The 26,091-nt window shown below is 41.8% G+C and overlaps 1 protein-coding gene across 4 annotated transcripts in view; it reads left to right on the top strand.

Moving 5' to 3' along the window:
• The window catches only part of NFATC1 (nuclear factor of activated T cells 1), a 149,460-nt gene extending 146,012 nt beyond the window's left edge, over positions 1-3,448 (top strand). For all 4 annotated transcript variants that reach the window (XM_074987550.1, XM_074987554.1, XM_074987553.1 and 1 more), the window contains exon 10: positions 944-3,448. In XM_074987550.1, coding sequence (XP_074843651.1) covers positions 944-993 — 50 coding nt within the window. In that variant the 3' untranslated portion in view covers positions 994-3,448. The remainder of the gene's footprint in view (positions 1-943) is intronic.
• The last annotated feature ends 22,643 nt before the right edge of the window (positions 3,449-26,091 follow it).

Here is a 26,091-nt window from a genome sequence, read left to right on the forward strand (position 1 = left end):
TTTTGTCTATCTTCATGTAAATCAGGTGGTGGCGGTGGCTGCAGGGAGGAGAGTGGAAATAGAAGGGATGTTGTGCAGCTCACTGTAGATGGCCTTTGCCAGGTTTCAGTCATTTCCTGTCTGCCTGCCAAAAATCACAAGCTGATAAATGGATATAGGTTGAGTATGGGAAACTCTAGGGGTCAGTGATCTTTGGACAGGAGGGAGGGAGGAGAATGAAGGAAGAGTAACAAGTAAAGAAAACAATACCATTTATCAGTGGAGATGCAGTCTGCCTGGCTGATGCTGTGATAATGGGTCTTGCTTGGTCTCTTCTTGATATGAGAAAAGGTCACACATTCGTGGGTGTTGGTCAACATGAAAGGAGAGTATTTTTATTCATTTTGCAGCTACCAGGAATGGACACACACACACACACACCAATTTCTTTTTATTACTATTGATGAATGATACCACACATTTCATGTTCTGCAGAGGCATGATGGCTTCAAGGACTCAGTTCAGCACCTTGCAGTTTTGTGCTTTGTGCATGCCATTGTGGGAGAAAGAAGGGTTAAGAAGCAGTCCTATTGGCTATTTGTTTGGAGAAGATAACATATTCTAGTGATTTATTACTTTCAGCATCCAAGCTTGTTGTAAACAGCAAATGATACGTTTTAACTCGTAACTAATTAAAAATGTGAACTGTGTTGAATGAAATAAAAGACCGTGATGCTGCTGTTCTTGTGATGATTTAGCATGTTAATAACCACAGTTAATCCTGCTCTTTTGTGCTTAGCTCGGCCTATATAAGTTACTTAGTGTTCAAAACTATAGCAAAACCATAAAGAAACAGATACAAGCTTCACTGGATGTATTTTACAGCAGAAGAATTAATAATTGTACAGCAGTTTCATTCTAATCATTCTTTTTGGTTTTTTTTCCTTGTGATCTTTCTTTACAGTAAATGAAATTATAAGGAATGACCTCTCCGGCATCAATGTCCAGTCATAGCTGGCAATACTGGACTAGTTCAAATCCATACTCTTTTAGCTCACCTGGTATATCAGCTACAGCACAGAGCTGCCGTAACTGAATAAACTGAAGACCTTGCCTGGTACCACTCTGATCTTCCGCCTTACTGAATGTTAGGAACTGAAGATTTATCGCTTGTCTACTAAGAAGTCTCTCTTCAGCCAATGAAAGATCTTCTTTAAGGAAAATCATCTCAAAAGGAGAAAAAACAGAGGGAGGGAATGAACTCTAAGATGGCACATTTCATGGGGAAAAAACTGGGAAACTCAACATAAACTGATTGCTGGTCCCCAGCACTGAGCCTCTTGGCACCACTGGAATTCAACCCTGGAAGTGCCTTATTTTATCAGATTGTGGCATCAGGACATTTTTAATAGGCTTTGAATTTTCTACCATAAAAAGTATTTGTAGGTGCAGAAGCTGTAATGCTTGCATTCTGGCAACTGATATTTTAAAAACCATAGTGACATCCCTACTCTAAGTCAAATACATTTATGAACTCCAGAATTTGTTCAGTTTTTCCTCTGCTGTCCTCTATGACCTGTTGCCTTATTTGCAGTGCATTTCAAAAGGCTTACAATTTGTCATCTCAAGCTCCTTCTCTTTTTTATTTCTTTTTATGTGCTGTCATTATCTGCTAACGAATCATAGGATTGTTAGGCATAGCATGTTAAGATTTTGATTTTAATCTGACTTCAGTCATAGCACAAGTATGTTGAATAGCACAAAATAATAAGGTTGATGGACAAAAAATTGAAATCTATCTATTACATGATAGATGTATGTGTATGCATGTACATACATACATACTAGTATATATGCATATATTTATACTGTATATGACAGGTAACATAGATAATTGCTGGTGAGGGCACTGAATTCAGCAATAATTTCCATCTCTGCAAATGCATTTCACATCACACACAATGTTTCAGTATATCTCTTGATGGTTTGTTACTCGTAAAACAGATAGGAATTTTCTTTCCTCATGCAGTTAAGCAAGCACTTTAGACAGTCAAGAAGGATGCATACAGAATACGTATTATTTACCAAATGATAGAATCCCAATTAAAGACATTGTAAATATCGTTATGAAAGAATGTAAAATATTTGTTCAGTTATAAGATTATTATTCCACAGAAGCCTTATAACTCTCTGCTACATGTACAAAAAAAATTACCAAAAAACTCAAATGTTTAATATGCAGCGCTGTAAAATATGTTTTCAGATTAGCTCATATTCATGGTGCACCAAATAAGCATGTAGTGTAGTCTTTAACATTGTATTTTGTACAATCGTTAGCTTACTATATAATTAGATATGACTTCTTACTTCATATAACCAAAAAATATAAAGCATGGTTTAATTTAAAAATGTTTAACATTAATATTGTGCCTTAGGAATCAGTGGCCCCTACTGGAAATCTGCCTGAACTACACCTCTGTGTTGAGGTTGTAACTAATTAACCACAAGGTAATAAAAATTAAACGGATTTCACAAAAAAGTGAAATTCTCCTGAGCATTTTAAAATATATTATTCTGTACAATTATGTCTTACTTTCTTTTTTTAAAAAATATTGAAAGCCATATATGTCACATTTGCACATTACTGTGAAGACATGAGAATATAATATGGCTCTGTGTACATATTATATATGCTATTATTGATCCTAATAGTAGTGTGTGTAATTCCCAATGTGTTTAATCCCAGTTATTTACCCTGTATTTAGCATTGTAGAATTTGCATGAAACATTTCTTGTAGATGGCCATATAAAGAAACAAAAAGTTTGACTGATGTCAGCTTAACTTGTAGTTAGAAAATAAATCAAATAAAGCAAGTCTGGAAGCTAGTGGTTCATTTTATGTTATCTTGAGAAATCTTCCTTTCTCATATAAGATAAGCATTTTACATTCTATATATCTATATATATCACAAGGTCTTTTATCTGAACCTTTTTTGCAGTCTGCTGCAGCCAACTAATATACTCATCTTCATAGAGAAATAAATGTCTTTTGCCAACACGATCACACTTTTTTCTCCTACTTTTAAAAGACATTACTGCCAAAGAAATAAAAATTGATGTATTATATAATTTTCGAATATTATTCACTCTGTACTTCAGAAATGTCAATAAAAGCGTGCATGGAGGAACATAGGGATAGGCCAAAGCATTATTTTGATTCGTTTACAGAAATATCCTTGCTGAAGCTTTGGATCCCTCCTCCCACTCACATGCTGTCTGCATTTCTGCAATAACTTTATCAAGATAATCAACTGTATGTTTTGAATATTTTGCACCTCCTTTGTCCTTAATTTTTATTTTTCTTTAAGCTATTTTGAAAAAAAAAGTCTGTTACTTTTAAGCTTGGATAATAGAAGATTATGCATCTCTTGTATATGTATTCATAAAATAAAAAATGCAAACAGAAATCTTTCCCTTATGAGAATGACCTCGTGTTTGTATGTGTGCTGTGTTGTTAATTTTTCTTTTAACCTTTCAGCAGATTGCTTTTTCATTGTGTTTTGTGTTTTGACAAGCAGAAATATTTCCTTGGAAAACCATTGCAAAACTTAAAATGTGCGCTTTGCATATGTTTAAAAAACAACATAAGGAATGTTCTTTTCTCCATGGATGAGTGTCACCCTTAAAAAAATCCATGACAGATCATTTTTTAAATGAATCAAACAGTACAATATTTGCCTTTCAACGAAATAGTTGTCTCATCATTTCATTAATTGCATCACATTGGCTGTGTCTAGACTAGCCCCAAACTTCGAAGGGGGCATAGTAATTAGGGTGTTGGCAGATTACTAATGAAATGCTGTGCTGCATATGCAGCACTTCATTAAGCTAAATCTCCGCTGCAGCAACTTCGAAGTGTAACTCTTCGAAGTGCTGGCTTGTGTGTAGCCATGGGTCTGCCACGGGTACTTTGAAGTGCCTGCGCTCCTTCAAAGTCCCTTTACTCTTCAAAGTGAAGTGGACTTTGAAATAGTGCAGCCACTTCGAAGTACCCATGGCTGACCCATGGCTAGGTGTGAGCCGGCACTTTGGAGAGTCACACTTCGAAGTTGCCACGGCAGAGATTTAGCCTAATGAAGTGCTGCATGTGCACCACAGCATTTCATTAGTAATCTCCCAACACCCTAATTACCATGTCCCCTTCAAAGTTCGGAGCTAGTCTAGACACAGCCATTCTGTTCTGTAGCCCCTTTTCGGCATATGAATAAAGTCTTTATGTTGGACTGGTTGTGTATTGCACACATGAAGAAAAAAATCACTTCACCGAACCTACAGGCAGTCTGTTTTGCCAAGAGCTAGGCTTTTCAAGTTTTGTAGTATGTTACCTCACCCTATAGAATGTTTTGTTTCTTCTGAAAAAACCTAGGAGGATGTGAACTCAATCAAAACTTGTCTGAACTCTCTTGAGTTTCAGGGGTTATCTCGTCAGATGCGGCAGTGGTATGGAGCACACTGACTGATCCAAATCGCAGGAAAACCCCTCCAAAAACTGATATAAGCTTCTTTGAGATTAATTAGGAAATACATATAATGAACTACCATTCCACAGTCACTAGGACCCTGCATCAGTAAAGCATCTATAATCAGGAGAGCTTTTAAGTATGTGCTTATGTGTTCCACTGGAAAGGGCTGGACCTATGCATGTGTTTAAACACTTCCCTAAAGCGGAGTCTTTCTTTGTTTTGCGTTTGTTTTTAAGTTTAATCTGAGAAGTTCTGTAGTAATGATATTCAGCCTGCTCTTGTTCCCATTGAGGTCAATATCAAAATCCTCATTTGACTGCATGATCAGGTTGATGGCAAATGGCTGCACTGCATATCACTGGCAACAGCACGTAGGCTGTATCATGCCATCGAGAAAAGCTGACTGCATACACACTGTGGTGTGTAGCTATTCATATCAGTGAAGGGCTTGGGTAGAGGAGGCAGCGGGTAAAGGCTCTGGCAACGGAAAGCAATGAGCAAATCACCTGTTTCCCCAGCTGTAAAATGGACATAATAATACTTTCACCACAGCACAGTTGGCAGGATTCATGTTGTAATGTTCTCTGAAGATGGACATGTTAGTAGGCAGTTACAAATTCTTTGCTATCACTCTTAATAGGTCACATTTAATACAAAAATAAAATGCCTGCTCACACCCTGAACTCATTTGAGTAACATGTTTTGGTCATGACACACCTGACTTTGTGTAAGCTTCCCTTTCTTTCCACAAATTGCCACAAATCCCTAAGTCGTAATACAGCACACCCAGTCACACAGAGTACCTCAACCATATCTGGCCTGTATTTCTTTAACCAAAAAAAAAATGGTCTCTACCAAATGCCGCCCTGACTACATTCATTCATGACCAAAACATAATGTGAAACTCGCACAGGCATCTGGTACTGTTTGACTAAAAGTCTTGCTGGAAATGCGCCTTCCAGATTTCCCTCTAGACCCGAAACTGGCCAATTTCAAAGAGTTAAATTCCTTGGATAGCGTTGCACTGCCACGAAGTTAAGCTTTCTTCTGCCATGTGCATAATTTTAGTGTGTGTGTCATTGTCATTTTACTGAATTTGGCTCAATAAAACAAAAACAAAGAAAAAAATTCTAGTAAAATATACAATTGAGAACTCTATATAATTCCTTCTCATGCAGTAAGTAGCCAAAAAGGGTGTTTTGATACATTTTTTAAGTATGCCCATTTTTCAACCTCATTGGGCTTGTCCTCAAAACAAAGCAGTCCCAGTTTTGCTAACTCAAGCATATTTGTTCAACAGAGTGACTATTAGACATTGCTTTTTCAGTGGCTGAGGATTATTCTTTTCTAACGTAGTTGATCTTTCTTCATAAAATGAAAAGGAGATTTTTGACTCTGTTCTTTGCAGGTAGCCAATTTCTGTGCTCAGGTCAGATCAGTTACAGAATCACATATGGTTGGATTCAGTTAGCAAGCCTGACTCCTGACTCCAAAACCAACTTTTTTCCTTTCTTGGCTAAGACTATATATTCTGGATCATGCAATCTTGGGAAGATTTAACAGCTGTAAAGGGCTGAGCATCCAAAATTTAAACCCATTGGTAATACCCCTACTGTTTGCAACATGCCATGTGCACCTTGGCTTTTACTATTGAAACCAAAAAGCTGCTTATCCTGTAGTTCATTTAGCCACCTTAAATTATAGGGGATTCATGGTTTACTGTGCGAATGTGCTACAAATTCAATTTAGTCATTTAGAAAATCCCAATGTAAAAAAGGGAGAACAAGCAGGGTTTCCAATTATTCACATGGCATCCAGTCTGTCTTCCCAAAACATAGAAACTCATTCTGTCCTGCATGCTGCTCCCATATCAGCAAACAACAAACAGATTCAGGGAAGAACATAATATGCAGTGTTAGAAAACATCTGCAGCAGATGTCAAATATAGCATTACCAGGCTTATGTATGCTGGGGTAGATTCGCTGGTTTGGACTTTGTGTACCTGGTGCAACTTGAGGCTAAGGTTGAAAGATGGCTTTATTTCACCTTTACTTGCCCTAGTTCCCGGGGTTACAGTGCACTAGGCCAAGCTTCTGGCAAAATTTTGCTAGTATAAGCCAGGGACATTAAGACCACTAAGAGCCAGCTGGGTCTTAGCCCGTGGCAGCAGTGATGAGTTTAGACCCCTGAATTCCCTGGTTCAGCCCCTCTGCTGATGACCATGGTCTGCTGGCTTTACCCTAGCTACCCATAGGTTTCCACCAGTAGCAATTCTAGACACCAGCAAATGGCAGAGTCTAAGATGACTAGCTCTGCCTTAGGCTGCATGTACACTACAAGATAAAACTGAATTTCTTAATATCAATTTTGTAATTCTGGAATTTATAAATTCCATTTTGACTATCCTCACCTCCCCACATACTCCTCACAAAGTCAACTTATTGCTGCCACACTCAACTGGTGAACATCGACTGTGGCAGTAGTGCATTGTGGGAACCTATCCCACGGTTCCCTCATCCCCATAGCATTCTAGGTATCCTAGGTGGTCTTTGACACCATCTTCCCACAATGATTTTCCTCATTCCCTTCCCGTGCTAAGCAAATGCCCATTTTTCTCATCAGAAGGAAGGAGAGGTAGAGCATCCACAGAGATGGCAAAAAAGTTAACAGAAATCTCCTTCTATACCTGAATTCTCAACTGGCCATGCACTGAGTGTCCCCTCTCCCATGATTGCATCCGATCCCTGAAAATAATACAGGGACCCTTGAAAAGCTTGAAGAATGAGATGATAGGAAAGCTTTTGAAAAAAGAGAGTTGCTGAGGAGAAGGTCTTGGGCTTTCCAGTGCACTATAAGGCTTCTGTGCATGGGCTGTGTTTTCAACTGGCCCTCCACTGAGTGTCCCCACTCCTGTAATTTCATCTAATCCCTGAAAATAACACAGGGACAGGCTGTATTCTCAAAGTTAGAAGAAAAGTCTAAGAAAAAACATATCTTTGTCTTCCCTCTTCACTACACAGACATTGCCAACATGGGATGGCAGTGAAATCTCAAACACTAAACTTATAATGGAAACAGGAATCTCAACTTGCCCTCTCTCCTGTGTTTTTCAGGATGTCATAGCATGAAGAAAGATAGGAAATGTTAGGAAATAGATTTTCTAACAGAAATATCAAAGCAGCAGGTGTCTGTAATGGACAGCAAGCCCCAAAGTATCGTAGCCACCAGGGGGAGACTTCCCCCCTCAGCGGCAGGAAGCTCCCAAAAACCTTTCCCGCCCTTGGAGCCCTAACTGTACACAAACCAGGGCATGGTGCTGCCTGGCAGCATGGTCAGCACCAAACAGCAGGCACGTCCTTCTATTGGGTCGGGGCTACCCATGTGATATGGCTGAGTGCTGGAAAGGCCCTGACTGTGTGATACCTGTGGGGGAGTGAGGTAACTTCATACACAAATATAACTTCCAGTCTATTTTTTAACAGAAAACGCAGTTTCTGCAAATTTGAATTTTGTCAATTTTCTACCAGAAAAATCTAAATGAAATATTTTGTTTTGGCTCTGGTTAACCAAACCCTGAATATTTCCCTTTTTCTATGCAAATTGAATTTTCTATGGGCTAAACTGTCTTATAATGTAACACAGCCTCCCTTCCTACTGTGGTGCATCATGGGAGTCATGTGACCGCAGGCTTTACTCCACCCATTGATTGGCTGCTTTGCTGGAAACTCTTGGTCAGCCTCATATATTTTTTCTGTCTCTCTGGCCCCCTTCCCAAGATTTCTGTCTGGGTAGGGGAAATCTGATGTACTATTTCATCCAGCTAGAATACTTTTTCTATTTTTTTCTTCATTGTAAGCTCCTTTTATGTTTTGCCCTATTAAATAGATTGACTTTAGTCAGATAATAACATTATACCTTGGGGAATACTGAATAAGTTTCAGTCATGCCTTTAGCTTCCTGCTGTGCAAATCAATGTTAACTCTGTCTTCATAACAGCACACCAGGGAAATAGGTAGGGAAGCCAGAAATGGCCTAGTGGTCTATTAAGTGCTCAAATACCATGATGATACACAATGTATTAAAAACTATTAAACAGGTAGATCAGGCAAATAGATACGACTTCCCACAGCTTTTTTCCGGAGTATCCCTTGGATCATTCACAACAAATCAAGAAAATACTTATTTTACAAATACTAGTTACTCTGTGAAGAACAAATAGTGAGACTTGAAAAGTACTGAAAACAACTGAATGGATTGCGGCCATATCTTGGATGAATCAGAATCGCTCCACTTTGTCTCATGGGTGCTAGCAATGATTCACGATTAGCCCATAGGCCTGTGTTTTGGGAGCAGAAGGCTTTGAGATCCAGCCTAACTATTCCTGGGGCCACATAGTAACAATCATGACTTTCCTTGATGCCCCTGCAGGTGTTTATTGTGCAATAATTCCTTAGCTCAGATTGTTTGACTTGAGGTAAATCAGCCAGAGAGAAGAGTAGCCAACACCAAGACAAAAAGGGTGTGATGCCTGGTCAGCAAGCTTGTGCTCCTGGATGCTTTCTCTAAGTAGACAATCTGACTCTGATGAACACAAAGAGACCAGGGCTACTACAATGAAGGTGACTCTGCAGGTGTTTTGGCATTAGGAAGCTCATCAAGGATCAGACCCATGAAATGTTCGATGAGCCTTTTTTTCAGAAGTTCTGAGCCTCTGGAATGGCAATTGAAATCAGTGGCAGTTAAACATTTGAAACTTCTGCTGTGATTATAAAGCAATTGTACTCCTATGGCCTTGGAGACTCTATCACTCAGTATGAATTGCAACACATCCGTACCTAGGCAGCAACATCAGTGTAGTTGTTACCCTGCAAACACAGCCACTTATAACTGCCTATCAGAGGAGACAGACAGACAGGTGACTGTGGATGCCCTCCCAAAGCATGTCCTCTGTCCCAGATGATCACTGTGGTTCCTTCTGACTTAGAATGAATGAATGAATGAATGTGACCAATCAGAAAAAGCAACACAAATACATACTTAAAAATGTCTTCCACATCTCTTAAAATGTACAGTTCTTTCTATAAACATATTTTCAGCATAAATAATCAAATGGGCTTACTCCCATAGCCACAAAAGCTAATGGGAAAATTCCCCTTGACTTCAGTGGGGTGCAGGATTTGGCCATGATAGGACATAGCATCTAAATATTGAGAAGTCAGTCCCCTTTTCATGATGTGTAACACCTTGGAAAAACAACTGGTGCAATACCAATCTCTTATTTCAATTGGATTAGGCATTTTCCTGTGATAATGGCTCTGTGACAGCTACTGTCTTGCCGTGCCTCTTTAAATAAGGTACACTGAGGTCAGCTGAGTTTGCAGAAAGGAAGAGGAAGTTTGAGCACAGAAAAAGGCATGCAAGGCAGAGGGAGAGAAAGTGAAAAGTTGTGTGGCTGAGTCCAGCACAACATGGAAAAAGTGTAAGCAAGGGAGGAAATAAGATTTGCTTTTATAATGTCCTCTGCGCTATGCCCAAGCAAAGATGGGAACTGTGAGTGAACAAAACCAAGAGGAAAGAAAGAAAAAAAGAAAGGCTCATAGTATAAAGCTAGCTATTTCCAGCCACAACCTGGTGACTGGGAAATGCCTCGGTGGCCCTGAATGAAACAGCAAACCAACCCTTAGGCATTAGCAGTAGAGATTGTTGATGTAGGAGAAGTAGGAGTACACTATGTGGAAACATCAACGTTCTGACAAGCTAAGTGAAATTGCAGTCAGTACCTGGAGCTCTGAACTAGCATTTGAAAAACCTGTGTTTCACTGCAAAGCCCAGTCAATGTCCTCAGCAGTGTAGCAGAGCCAATGCACCTGTGTCCTATAAGGGTGAGAGTGTCTTATGATGTTCACTACTGAGCTTGCACTGAGCTACTTAAGGAACTGTACTGATGGACTCTGAAGAGTCCTTTCCAAGAATCCTTCTCCGTCAGCAGGGTTGTGCTCACAACCCTTAACTGATGTTGCAGGTGTACTCAGAACAGTGGTAATGTAAAAATTACTACTTTTTACACAACACTGATACTCCCAGTATGTTGTCTGCTGTCATCTCTGCTAGCTTCATCCAAGTCTACATTGCTTTTTTGCCTGGTAGCTTTGCAGAATCAACACTGCTAAAAGGGAATAAAGTTGATTCTGTTCCAGTTTATGTATGAACAGACTTACTTGGTATGTTCAGATCTGACTGGCACAGGTGCCATCAGAGGCAGCATTTGATCTGCAGATCCTCAATCACTGGAGATGATGATGAATGGGAAGAAAAAAACCTCAGTTTGATGCCCATATTCTAGGGAGCGTTTACAGGAGAAGATGTGGCAAGTGAGTAACACATTTTTTAAAAAAACTTTTAAATTGAGCACTGGTTGTCTGTGAATCACTCATGGACAGCAAGCTTGGAACCCTCCATGTTGCAATTATTATATCTACCATTTTGGAGCCTTAAGTGTGTTTTAAAGATGAAAGCATTTTATTTCTTCTTTTTTGCTTGTGAACACTGTGAGGTACAGTAGGTTTGCAGACAGTTTTGTGAACAGTTATTCAGATGTCTCTGTTTAACATCATGGCTTGTCACTCAACTGACAGCCTGAGCAGCTCTGAAAATATAGGCAAAAATAATTTGTAATTTTGTTTTTTCTGTGGAGAATATGCCATCATTATTTTAGCTGCTCAGAGTCAAGTGTATACTCAAGACAAGAAGGCTGAAGTTTGTAGTCTAGTGTATGAGTCAGATATTTCCATAGGTTAACAATTATAATGGACTTGTTTTAGTTTATTGAAAGAAGACGGCTAGGAATTCTGAATTTATAGTTATGATTTCTTCAGTGCCAATAGCTCAAAGGAAAGGAATTGGGGAATTTTATGAATGTCTGTTGAACTGCAGCATGATTGCCTGAAACTAAGATAACTCCTTTTTCATTTCCTCCTAATTTTAAAGGCAGTTACTGCATAGAACAAACCAGTGAGTGTGTGTGTATATCTTCTACTGCCCTCTCCTGGGTGGAATCAGGACTGTTCAACTACATGGCTCTAATCTGAACTATGAAGAGCAAACAAAGTGTCTCCTTTACTCAAGACCAACTCCAGGATGAGCAGTGTGGCTATTTTGGACAGTATGCATGTTAGTTTGGTGGTATATATTGGTAAATATATGTATATACCAGTAAAGGTTGGTACAATAAACTGTTGGTTCTGTCTTACTGCTTAGTCATGGAGATTAAAGTTACGCAGAAGGGGCAACAAGGAGGGACATAAATTACCTAATTAGGCTCATGGTGTAGTTACCTCTTTAAAAAAAGGTATATTAATGAACTGAACTGGAAGATATATTAACGAATTGAAACAATTACACTAATATTCTTATCTAAACAAACAAAATAATATTTTGTCTAGTGAGAAAGCACAAGTTGCTCTCAGCACAGACATTGGGATGTAAAATCACAATGTCCAGATAAAAACATTGCTTGCCCTGAAATAAAAACTGTGCTAAGAATGTGGGCTTACTCAAAATAAAAGCAAGTTCAGGCATCTCATTCTTCCATGAACAGCAGTAGCCATATCAAATCAGCCAGAAAATCTGTTACACTTAATAGGCTATTAGCACTTCCATACATTGGCTGTGAAATAAATCACAATAGGTAAGTACTACAGTGAAAGGCACAGTCACTGTAGACTGGTGCTGAGGTATAATAATAAGCTTTCACCAACATATCCTCAGCTCATGGTTGAAGTTCGGAAAGGGAGCTTGTTCACAGCAATAGTAATGGAAGTAGGATATTAAACATGAATATAACATATTTCAGGAATACATTATCTTAATGTATGACATGTAGAAGAATGTAGTAAATATAATGCTGTGTGTGACACTTGAAGGTTGTAAATTAGTGTGCATGACCAAGGACAACACCTCAGTTACCACCACCACCTATTGGCATGGTGAACGACCTAAAACCCTAACATTTCACAGCCTTCTTCACACCAGGCATCATGAGATGTAGGAATAATAAACATTTCACGTGCTGTTTTCTGACACACTGAGATTACAATGCAATCCTGCAGAATATACATCTCACCAATGCTGTTGGGTGATAGAAAATGCAGCAAGGCCATTTCTTTCTATTCAGAATTCTTATTGGTGTAAAGTATGTGACCCATTTGAACTGAAAGAAAAGCCATTGAATTAACCTGGCCTCAGATTTCATAGGTTTTGCACAGTCTATATTTGATAGTTGCCTTCTGATGGCTGCCAAGGGGAATATCAGCAATTATACGGTGTTTTTTAAAAGAGCAGAGGGCAACCCCAATGTTCTGATGGACATCCGACTTCCTAGATAGTAGATCCTTCTCGTGGTTTTGCTTATATGTGAGGTTTACTGCTGAGGGTGTGAGAGCTGCTACATTTTCCTACAGAATCAAGGCACTCCCAGTATCTGCAATGGTACTTTGTAGAATGCTTTTGATTATCCTAAATATCAAAAGCCATGTATAAACCTAAATTCTAGCTGCTTCTACATTGTTTTCAAATCTACTTAAAAGAGCTGAATGCACACCTAACCGTCTCATTAGATTTCCCCAGATCAGAATTGCTATTTCTAAAACTGCCCTACTGTGTTTGGACATTGTAGGTATCATCTCATCATGCTAATGAAAATGTGGAAGTGGGGGAGGTCCCACTTTGCTCCCAGATATCTGCAGTGGATATAGGTGGCCTCAGGCCTATGCTGCCTTTGTGGTAGCAAAGAGCCCTCAGTCATTCAGGTGCTTCATGCCAAACAGCAAGGAATTCTGGTAAGGGAGTTACTAACTGACCACCCACTCTTTCAAAGGCCCAGGGTCTCCTCCTCCCTGCTCATCTTTTCTGCTCCTTCCCTGCCTGTGGTCTGGCACTAAGATGCAGACTGGCAAGGCACCAAGTCAGCTTTCCTCCCTGCTTTATTTGTTATGCTCCTGGCTGCCTTGCACATGTGCTAGCGGCCTTTGCATGCACTGCCAGATAGGGAGTTGTCATGAGTATTACTGGACGGGGCCACCACAGGTGGGGAGAGAGCTGGCTGAAGTCCTGCTTACCCTTTTCTGTAGCGTGCCCCAAATAAAGCTAGTGTTGACCCTGACCATAGAAAGTAGCTTTCTGAAGTGGACCAGGATTTATGATGTTCACAATGTGCTTGTGTCCTTGCCAGGACTCAGAATGCTTTGCCAATATGTTGCTGTTCCAGAGCAGAATCGGAGTCTTGTCGGAGGGCTAAGCCTGCACGTTTGTACATTAAAATCTTTGCTGTCGGTGCCTTGCAAGCGGATGATTTTATTAGGATTAGTTTTATACTGGATAGTATGAGAACTGTTCCCCCCCCCACCCCCGAGGGGAAAGCATTCTGTCTATGCTCTGAACAATCATGTGACCTTATTCAGGTGATAGTAACACATCGTAACTCCAAATCCAGCTACAAACCTGACAAGTGAAACTAGGACTGGGAGAAACCCCAGCATTACAACTGCCTCTACACGCTGCAATGATGTATCGGTCTCTGCTGTGAGCCATTTCAGTACCGATTGGAGCTGGCTGATATCTTCCAAATTTTTAAAGTTTTTGATTGTTTGTCATTACCATTTCAAATATTGATGTGAAACCAGTCTGCTATTTGCACACATGATTTTTCATCTCGCTGTGGAGCTGGTCATTTTTGGTGGTGGTGACATTTTGACCAAAAAAAAGTTCTCATTTTTTCAAATCTCTCTGTTACTAATCGTATCCATTTATTTCGTTACTCCTGCAGTGCCACACATTTGCCAAGGAAAAAAGGAATAGGCCTGATTTTTTTTTTTTTTTTTAAATCTAAGACGTGTGATTTCACTGCTTTAAATGGAGCTACTTGTGCAGTTATGCCAGAGTTAGATCAGCATCTGGCCCACTATCCCTGCCTTGAAGAGGGTATAGTCAAAGTGAACGTGTCATGGTGTGTATATGGCGTAGTGGACAAGAAGGACAAATATTACAGTAATAAGATAACTGCTGTAGTTGCATTCATCCTGGCTGGCATGTGGAGGCAAAATGTTCATTCAGGGGCTGTCTAAGCCCTGTAGTGGAAGGGAGGTTGCATTGCAGCAGACTTTCCACACAGCGGAATTTTAGTTACTGCACCCTAGTTTATACCAACTAAACTGAGGCCTTGTGTACATGAACTCCCGCACTCCACAATCAGGCTATTTCAGCTGCACAAATAGCATGGCTGAAGATAACGTTCACTGCAATGTGTCGTGTGGTAAGGTTAGTCGGAGTTGCTCTCCAGTTGATACTGTCTACTCTTCTCACTTTGGTGATGTAGTGGCATCGGCAGGAGAGCACTCGGAGATAGATTTATTGTGTCTAAGCAGACAAAATTAATCAATGGCTGGTGGATTGCTGCAGCAAAGCATTTGGTAGTGCTGATCACTGCCCAATGTAGACATACCCTCAGCATCAGTAGTGTGTAAATCTAGCCCATAGTGGGCCCTGGCTGCAGTCGAGACCTCAGCCTATCAAGAATGGGGAGATGAATCAATATGGGCACAACAATATTTTTCAAGGATCTGAGATTTATTTAGCACAAATAATATTATTTATAGTCTTATTCTGTATTTCACCAGTTCCTAAGCTAGTGGGTCCAGTTACCTACATAGACACCAGTAGCTATCCCTATTAATATCTAAACACCTATAGACAGTGGATCGAATCTCCTGCCATAAGCTTTCTTGATGATTCATTTCTTCTGTTGGTTCATGGAGGGTTGTGAATGCTGTGCTCCATATTGGGCATACAAGATCTGCCCTAGGGAGTTCTGCTGCCCTTGACAAATCTGCAAATATCCATTTCTTCAACAGATATAGTCATCTATGCAGTTCCTGAGATGTTTTGCTGTCTCTAATATTTTTTTTACTGCTCTAAGTGAACACCAAGTAAGATCTGCTTATATGAACTAGATTTGCTCAACTGGCAGTATTTCAGTCCTGAATCATGAGCTCCCTTAAGTCTCTATGGAAGCCATGTCCCATCTTAGGTGATGCAACAATTGCCAATGAAGAGAGTTGGCGAAGGAAAGGAAAAATTTTCCCATCCCTGTACTCAATCAGTCCCTCAAGGGCCTTAGTGTTTATTTCAGAGCCCTGTAACTTCCAGTCATGGCTAACAGGTGTGCCGAGGATTACAGCTACACTTTCACTCCAATCCTTGAATGCAAAAGGAATAAGAAGGAGTCATTCTTTGAGGAATGGGAGGGGAGTGATCTGCTAATACTTCTGTATTCTTCACAGATGGGCACCATTTTGAAAATTTGCAAGAAAGCCCCTCAGCTCAGGTTATCCTGTGACATTCTCTTCCAACGTTATTTCTAGACCGAAATTCTGCAGCACGTGCCATACACAGCTGGGGTGCTTTACAGCAGGACAGAATGGTACAATTGGAGCAATTCCCTTGAAGATAGCTTCACTCCCATATACAACCCAGCCAAGGCAAAGGGAGAAAAAGGATATAAAGAAATAAATCCAAAAACATGTGGTTAGTGTTTGTCACTTGGGTTGATTTTTATGCTTTAATTTAGGAAAAGATTTTTCCTTAACTTTCATATGTGTATTTTTCTTTGTGGGACACCAGTGCAGCTTGGGGTGTACGGGATGTGTGTGTGTGAGAGAGAGTATAGTTTGGGGGGCGGGGTGTGAGAGAGAGTATGGGGTTTTCTGTTGTCGGGCCCTACATTGTGCTTCCTGTATGTGCTTTTTGCTGTATTTCTGAATGGCAAAGAAAATTATCTTGGAGCAAGAGATGCTACTATACAGAGACAGCTGTGTTACAGTACAATGTTTGGGTCTATAATGAGGGAAATGGAAAAGCTTGTATTCACTGCTTGGGTGCATATGGTGTGGATTGCCAAGTCACTGCCTTTGAGGTTTTGGTTTAACCCTTTCTCACTCCTGTGTGAGTACTGTGCATAAACATTACTGCAAGTCTGAGACATACCTTCTGCTTAGTGTTCCCTGTAAGCTGAGTAGTTGGGCAGCTGTACAGAAGAGATTCAGGTGCTGCCCACAACCAGCAGCGTGTGTTTCGAGGGTGGTGGACCTCTGCGCAGGCCTTGATACACGTAACAAAATTTATTCCACCCATTGATCTTTAAAAATAAGAGGGAACACTGCTTCTGGTCCCTATTGCGTCTCAATCTGCCTTTCTTCTGCAACACATTGGGGTCAAGTTTGCCCCTTGGTATGTCAGTAGCGTGGGTGCAACTGAAGGCAGAATTTGGCCTAGTGCATTTATGCCATGCAAAAGACAAAGCCCTGATAAACGCAGCACAGGGTGGAGTAGAGTTTTCACCCCCCGCCCCATGTAACCAAAAAGAGGTTATAGCTAGGGATTTTTGTTTCACTCTAATCCACCCCTTCCCCCAAGCCCTTACTGCTTCTCCACCTCCTCCCCCGAGCGCACTCTGTCCCTGCTACTCCTGCTCACTCGTGGATCTTCCTGAATGCCACACATCAGTTATTCACAGTGCTCTAGAAGCCCTGGAAGGGCAGGGGTTGGTCAGCAGGGCTAGTAGCATGCTTTTCACCAATTAATTAGTCCCCATAGGCGCTCCAGTGCCAGAGCATACAATACGGGAGTCCCCAGCTTCCCATGATGGGTACAGTGAGAGATGGTCTGAGATTTCTGTGACCATCACCAAGGACATGACCATAGCAACCTGACACCCTCCCTCCATCGCCACCTCTGGCACCCTTCTCCCAGGGGTCAAAGGCTTCCCCTGACATCAGGTAACAGGGTTAATTCTCAAACGGGTATCAATTCGTGCTGCTGTACTGAAGATTCAGTGTTCAAGCTGTGGTGATGGATTGGTTCCTTGCCAGACACTGACAAACGGACAGCTGCCTTGAGAAGAGTGGGGCCAAGAGCTCTGTGGAGCTCCTTGTGCAAAAGAAGGTGAGGCAGGAACCTAGGAGCACACCTGGTCAAGCCCTTGGGAAGGGTGAGAAAAGTTTTAGGGAACTTGGATGCAAGAGTGAAGCCCGGATACATGAGTAATTATTTAATAATCATCTCAGGAAAGAAGACCTTATGTTTAAATTCACTGTTGTGTTTGTGTGTATTCAGTCAGTCCTGAAGAAGAAGGGAAGGTAGGAATTTCTTTACTGGATCAGACCCATGATCCATCTAGTCCGGTAGCCTGCTGCCAAAAAAGGACCAGAACCAAATACATCTGAGAAAGGTGTACGAAATCTTGAAGTTGACCAGAGTGATATCCTCTTATGCTAATAGTTAGAGCTTGCTTTATGCTCTGAATCATGTGGTGGCACAGCCATCCCTAAATTCCCTAGCACTATTTACTATAACCCTATTCCTGAATCTTCGAGCACATCACTGCATCCATCACAGCAGGTACAGTGGCACTCTTATGTCACCTTTGTGTGTCATGCAATATTCTATATGGTGCACTGGCTCCTCCTCCCCAGCCTATTTGGGAGTCACATTCATCTTGGGAGATGCTAACAGGCAGCAGTATGAGAACTTAGAGCCTGCATTTGGCTTTAGGAAGTCATCTTAGCTTTTCTCTGCCCACCCTTTACTGAGTACCTGAGTAAGGATCAAGTTCTGTCTGGCACTTGGAATTCCTGAGCCATGGTTTCTGTGATAGATGAGTTTGTAATTCACAAATGGAAGATTTGCTGAGTAGCTGTAAGGAAGGAAGGAAGGTTTTGGTCCTTCACCTCAGTTTTAATGTTTAAATCTGAAAGGAGCCTTTACTGCAGGGCTTCGATAGGAAGCCCAACTCATCTAAACTTTGGGGTGTCTGGCTCATTTGGTTTGGCCTATGTTAGTTACAAGACTCAGCTCTTTCATTTGGATCAGGACTCAAATCTACATTTCCATAAAGGAAAGTGTCTCCAGTTTAAATTGAAAGGTGACTGGGCACCATCTTCTGCTTCAGCTATGTACCGGTAGTATTAATTAGCGGGTCTGGAGTGCTGCTCATAGACCATCCGTACAACAGTGCTTGCAATTAAAACCCTCTATGCAAGCATCAGCAAATCTTGCAGACAGAATATCATTATGAATATTTGAGGACACTTTAGATTGCAGGACTGGGATAAGTTGTCAGATAAGAGCAAATTGGAATCAAATATGTCTAGAAGTCAGACTACCTAAAGATGGAATAATCAAAGCCGGGGGAATAATGGTCTGAGACAAGTGGTCTGGCAAATATTGTTCTAATATCCTTTTAACCACAAGGGCTGCTCAGATGTGTTTCTCAAGGAGGTTGAATTTAGCAAAGAGTACTCATCATTAATCTTTTATAATGGCTTTTGGGAGCCACGGTTCATTTAAACATTTTACCTTTTTATTACTTATGTATGTGGGGCAGCAATTAAAGCTGTCGTGGTCATATAATGAAGACTAATGAAAGCAAGAGTAGGCAGGTTTTCATCTTCTGTCAATGTGAATATCCATCTCCTTCCAGAACGATAATTTTCTCAAGGCTTGAAAGACAGCTCCCTTGAAGCATCAGTAGGCATCAAACTAAACACCCTCAGAATTGTTCAAGATGAATGATGAAGACTGAGCAGCCTTTTACTATTTTATATATATATATTTTTTTTTTGCTAGGAAGAATACCACTTGGTGATCACACAGGCTCTAAAAGGCTCTGTCTTTCTCAATGCAAGCAAAGCCAGGGTGATATCATAACAGCATCATGATGGTATGTTCTCTTGGCCACTGTGAAGTAAGAGTTTTGGAGAAAAGACAGGGATTACTCATCCCACCATTAGTCATCCTGCAATGTAGTTTTATACTTGAGAGACATGATCTGTATTTCAGAAATGCTATTTTGTTACCAAGTGCCCAATTTTCATGTGTTTTTACTTTATCACATTATAATTACGAAGGGCAGGGAGAAGCAGAAAAGTTGACTGTTGCAGTTTTGGGAGCCCTGAAAAGTGGGTCAAAGGGAACAAACACCATATCCACTCATGTGTCGGGACATTTATTATACTTAATTAACCTCAATACTAGTTTCACATTTCATCTTTTCCTTTACTATTTCATTGCACATCAGTTTCCCTTTCTGTCTGTTAGAGAATCATAAATATAGGGTTGTTTATGCATGGATTTATTCTGGAATAACTGTTCCTGATTAGCTCCGTGTGTGGACATTCTCAGTGTTTTTTTTTTTTTTTTTCTTTGTAAAAAGAGGAGCCGGTACTCAACTGGCTCCCAGCCCATCCTCCACAGCCAATCCCACATCTGGGCCTGCCAAAATGCCGGCAAGTACCGACACAAAAAAAAAAAAGCCCACTGGATGTTCTTATTCACAAATAAAAGCATTCACGACTCTACAGAAAATCATGCATAATCAGGCAGACCTGACAAGATCTGTGTAGCTTGAAAGTTTGTCTTTCCTTCCAGTCGAAACTGGTCCAATAAAAGGTATTATATCACCTACCTTGTCTTTTTAATTGGGAATAGGCTAGCTACTTTAAATTCACACCCTGCTCTAGTCTGGGTTAATTTTCAGGTGTTGCCAATACACAAATCTAATATGCCACTCTTTCAAAGTGCCTCTTTTTGTCACCACTTCTCCCTGGAAGGCCCTCACTTCTGCTGCCTGTCTTTTCTCACGTGTTTTTGTTATAGTCTATCAGAGGAATTAAGATGGTTTAGTGCTCTGGTGCCAATACTTGGAGCTAAATAAATGGAGATGTTCTAAGTTAGGAGTGGCCCACCTCAGCATGCCTCTCAAGTGCACCATAAGCCAATTAAGGTTTGGTACACTTAATGAGGCAGTGCTTCCTGTCATAGGACTATGCTCCCCTGCTCCCAACACACTACTGATTAATATTGGTTCCTATTGGGATTTCCAGCTCTCTGTGCAAATGGAGCACTCTCTCTGATAAGTCGCCCTGAAGGGTTCTTCCATCCCCAAAGTGACAAACTGATATGGAGTCTAACAAAAAATACAGGGGTCCCTGAACATCCTAGTAGTCTGAAACTTTGCACTGGCCTGCTAGCGTCCCTTCACTGGAGTAGCTCTGCAGTGAGAAGGCCATACCTGTATAGCAAGTGTTAATCAGACATATCAAGAGAGGAAGTTTAATGTGAGAAAACCGTCAACCCTTACTCAGGCAAAACTCCTGTTGAGTAAGGGCTGAATAAGGCCTTTAGTATTTCTTCCCAGATATTTCAGGTGCTGTGACTTGGCATTCTTCATTGATCTGTATATGGCAGCTCCAGAATTGCTTCAGTCATTCAGCTTTTGTCTGTGGCATTTGTAGGTCCAGCCCATGGGACACGTTATGTGAATGGTGCTATATAAGCCCTGCCCTGTTAGGCCTCCTTCCCAATATATATAGTTTTTTAACCTCTCCAGGCTTTGGCCGGCCAGAATTTCCCCCTGAAAGGGTGAACATGGGAACCACCCTACTCTGTCCCATCTCTTCTCCCCTCCAGGAAAGACCCCTCCTGATATTACCTTCCCTGTTGATGCTGAGTTACCAAACTTTCCTCCTGCTTTATGAGCACAGAAATCTACTTGAAAATATACAAAAGATCTTTTACATTTCTATTCACCTTGGTAAAATAGAGCTCATCTCTTCGTATTTGAGATACTTTGTGTGTCTATTGTAACACACCAAAAGAAGATATGACTACAAAAAATAAAATCTGTGAAATCATGGGCCAAATTGACTTGACTTAAAACAATATTAAAACAGATGAGGGGGTGTGTTTCATTTGGAAAACCAGCAGCTCTGTCTGTTGAGTAAATACTGAACTTGCACATACAGCCAAATTTAGCCACATAATCGCTTACAGGGAGAAGTTGAAATTTCCCTGGGTCAAATTTTGCAATGGTTTGACTTGATCTGATATCCAATGTAAAGTAGCAAAACAACGTAACCAGCATTGGGCAGAAAAATCAAGCTATGTCTACACTAACCTAAAAGATTGACCCATCTAGTATGGATGCATAAAATCGACTTCTCAGGGACCGCAGTTGACCCTTGTACTCCTCACAAGATTAGAGACAAGAGTTTCTCCCATCAACCTTCCCCAGCATTGACATCCAAGTTAGCCAAGCACAGATACATCAACTTTAGCTATGCAATTTCCATAGCTAGAATTGAGTATCTGTGGTCAACTTACATTGCCTAGTGTAGACATAGCCTAAGTGTAAGGTGAATGTAGGACATAGCAGGAGAGCAGCTGAACTTAAGCTACGAAGCTGCTGCCTGAGCCCATCCTACCTTAGCGTTCCCTGGGATCAGTTTGGTCTCCAGATTCAGGCAGATCCAAGCCCTGTATTTCCTTGCCACAGAATACTAAATCAGAGTACGTTAGGCAGGTCCTCATTAAAATGTCAACATCTTAGTATAGAAAATAATTTCTCTCTCTCAGCTGGCAGTGTGCCATGATGATACTGGTACATGATACTTACCACTGCAACCACTGTACTGTATGTGTTTATTACTAAAATTGCTCTTCCACTTTTACTATCATTTTCTGGCTCTGTTACAGCCCTGTTTGTAATCACTGGGGAAACTGGCCCGTTATTCAAGGCCTTCCAGACAGTCATAGTTTAATTGTCTTAAAAATTTAGTAAGCTGGAGCAAAACCCTGTCTGTGGGCATTCTGAACTGGATTTAAACTAGCTTTAAGATCTTTTGGTACTAGCGAAAGGTGCACTTAAAGCTAAGTTCTAAATAGCCATAGAACAAAGATGTCTCAGGCAGTGGCACTTCAAGATTTCTCATGGTGCCTTCAACATCAGCAGAGTTGAGGAGAGGGGTTGCTTTTTATTCTTTACTAGTCTAAGGCTCTGATGTGGCAAAGAGCTCTCTGCAAGTTAACCTGGCTTCTGTGCAGAGGCCAAATGAAAACCGAGGTGGGGGCTCTGGGCAGGTGCAAGTGATCATCCCACAAGGAGCTCATTATTGGAGCATCACATAAGTCAGTACAGTAATACAGAGTCACACTGTGCTCTCAAGGACATCAGCATAAGTCCAGAGTAATGCCCCTGAAGTCAGTACAGTTAGCCTGAGGGTTGGTCTAGACTAGGAAAGTATTGTAAGTCAATTTAAGATATGCAATTCTAGCTATGGCAATTGTGTATCTAGAATCGACTTATCTGATATCGACTTACCTGGCTCTCCTCACTGAGGAAGGTCAATGGGAGAGTTTCTCCTGTTGACCGCCCTTATTCCTCATGATAGCGAGGAGTACAGGGGTTGAATGCCCACCCCGATGGGCTGATTTTGCACATCCCTGCTAGACTCCTCCTCGCATGCTAGAAATAGATGAGTGGAAGATGCAGCACGAGTGAAGGCTACCTCAGCTTGGCTCCAGCCCCCCCGCCCCCCAAAGGCTGAACTTGGGCAGCTAGCTCCAGCCTTTGCCAGTGCCACTAAAGCCAAGTGGCTCTGTTTACTATGCCATTGCAAGCCGTATTAGCGCACATTTGTCTACCCGGGCTGGGAAACTCGTTCCTAACAGCCTTGCAGATGTATCCTGAGCACACCATCTTCCCCAGAGACTTTTTAAATATGTGACACTCAAGACTGTTCCTTTAATCCACTCTGCTAGATTCTGATCTGTTCATGGAATGCAAGGGCTGGTGTTTCGTTTCACTTGATTGCTGCTGCTGCTATACGTCCTTAGTGCTGAGGGTGAGGGTTCAAGCTTTTTAGGTTGTTGGTTTTGTTTTTGTTTTCCATTCTGAGCTCAGATTTTGCTTCCTCGTGTTTGTTCCACTTGGTATGTAAGCAGCACATCAGGCTGTGTCCTAAATCTGCTTGTATCTGTGGCTCCCTGCTGTGCTCCAGCTGTCACAGCATCAGCCAATGTGACGCACCCTCGGGTGGGCTGCAATCCATTCACAGAAGGGCAAAGAAAAATAAGGGGGAGGCTGCTGGTGAAAATCCAAAAACTGTATTTCTGCCTTTCTCCCCAGCAGCACAAACAAAGCCACATCCCCCCAAGCCTGGAGCTCCTTACCGAAGGAAAGGAAGGAGATCACTACACGCCTGGGTGTTTTTATTAACTGGAGGCCGGGTGAATGTTCTTCTGGTGCCAGCAACACCTCCAGCTGGCGAGCGTGCTTGGCAAGCTGTTGTCACTGAACCGTAAGTTCTCTGTGTCATGTGCGATTTGCCACGTTGAGATATATTCCCCTCACGCCTCTCGGGGTACTCCGGGCAGCCCATTGCGGTACTTTTGGGCCTTCAGAGTGAAAGAATGAAAAAGCCAAATCAAAGGGCTCGTGTGTGTGTCGGGGATTACTCAGAGGTTTGAGCATTGGCCCTGTAAACCCAGGGTTGTGAGCTCAGTCCTTGAGGAGGCCATTTTGGGGGCTGGGGCAAACAGAGTTTAAAAAAAATAATCTGTCGGGGATGGTGCTTGGTCTTGCTGAGGGCAGGAGGCTGAACTTTATGACCTCCTGAGGCCCCTTCCAGCTCTATGAGATGTAGATCTCCATGTGTTCAACATTTCAGTAGGTGAAGTCTGGGGTTTGTATCACATTTTGCTTTAATTTGTCATAAACTCACTATAGCCACAAAAAGGGTCCGTGAAAAGGGACATCGGAGAGTGAAATAATGTGACACTGCCAACTAATGAGGAGCATTTAATTGCAGCTGGGGCCTCAGTTGTGCCATTTAGGTACAGCTCTGTGTTGGATCGGTTTGACTTCACCCTTGCTGAGGGAGAGGAGCAAGAGTCTTCTGCTTGAGGGAATCAAAATGTTTTCTTGAGTGAGCAAAGGCAGTGCACCCTCCACTAGATCCCTTCACAGGGAGCAGCTTATTACCCCCTGTGGCCCACCAGCTCAGCTGGAGACTGTGTGTGGGGGCAGAGGTACGGACCTACCTCTTTCCCCACTCGTTTTGGGGTGCCACATGCTTTGAACCCAGGGAATAGAATTCTACCCAGTCCTTATGTGAATGACAAAAGCAGAAGGGGAGTCTCACTGAGCCCTGTACCACCCTTGTGCACCTACCAATGGGCCAGCCAGAGCCTTGCCCTAAGTTCTTACACTGCACTCATCACCACCTTGCCTGAGGATTCTTTTTCACCGTCAAATTTAGCCAAATATAGCTTGGAGGAGAAAGGTGAAGCTCCCAGTTTTGCAATGGTGTAGGTTGAGCTGAAATCCAATGTAAGCAGCAAAGTAGTGTAAACTGCACCAGGTATGGAGAATCACCTGTGGAGCCATGCTGGCATTCACAAGGCCAATGGCACTCCTTTTTAAAAGGAAAATTAAGAAGATTTAGCATTTCACAGAAAGGATTTACCTCTTCAGAAATCAAGTAATTACCCTTTATACTACCCAGTGAGGTAAGCACAGATAGGCCCAACACCACAGTAACCAGTGGCAAAGCAAGGTCTGAGTTTTTGCCATCTGCTCACTAGATGTCACGACCTCCTTAATGCAAGCTACTCCCAGCATATAAAACTGAGCATGATACTTTGTTTTTCTCAGTGAATCAAATGCCTTATAAAGAGTAATAGAAACCAGGCATGTGGCTCTGATGCTTTGTCCTTTGCAAAAAGTTACAGTACGTGGCTCAGTGCTACATAAAACAGGCTCTTTGGCAGCAATGTTACACAACTACGTCCAAAATTCAAAGTCTGAATCCATCTATGAACAGAGGCTGGATGTGTGATCTGAAAACCCAATCCCTCCGGAACCGAGCCTGACAGAACCCCTGCTGCTGTTATACTAAATCAGCCCCTTTTGACTGTGAAGTTTGAGGTTGTGACTCTGCCATTATCTTGCACTGTGTTGCACATTTGACATCTGCTTTGCACAAGTGTAAATAACCTCACACAAGCTGTGGGGCAGTAGAGATTGGGATCCACAGCCTGCATTAATGTTAGGTTGTCAGTTTCGGAGTTTTCAGGGTACGGTACAGGTACTAAGCAACCCCGAGTATGTCTCGACCGTGTCTGGCACTGACTAGGCCTGGCATGCCCTTCCCATTTACCTTGTGCAGTAGCCATCCCGACAATTTGGACCGAAGGAGTTTTGTCACAGTTCTGCCCTACCAGGGAGCAAGTTATCTCTGCATATATTTTAAGATCAGTCTGGTAATTGTCTGGAAAGTGGTAGGCAGTGCTCAAAAAAAATAGAAAAATAAACTCCAGATGATGATTATGTCACTGATACCATGTTGAGAGCTGTAATTCGGGAAACTGGTAAAGGAAGAGAGAGAGTGGCCCTAGCCCTTAGAGCAGCATTTATTTCTCATTTCTATTTCTCGGGCTCCCTTCCACTCCCCACCCCAATCCCTTCTTCACAGGCACCCCAGGCAAATAGCCCTGGGGGACACAGTATGCAGCACTCTGTGTTCCAAGGGGCAACACCGCTCGCAGAGCTTGCTGCTTTTCCCATTTTGTTCCATGGAGAAACTGTTCTGCAAGGCAATCTCCTCCCCATTCTGCCACCCTCCCAACCACCCGCCCCGTTCCAGGAGGCTGGGGTGTGACTGCCGAAAGAGATTCAGTAACTTGCTGCAATCACAGA

The sequence above is a fragment of the Carettochelys insculpta genome, chromosome 2 (genome assembly GCF_033958435.1).
Source record: "Carettochelys insculpta isolate YL-2023 chromosome 2, ASM3395843v1, whole genome shotgun sequence".
NCBI lineage: Eukaryota > Metazoa > Chordata > Testudines > Carettochelyidae > Carettochelys > Carettochelys insculpta.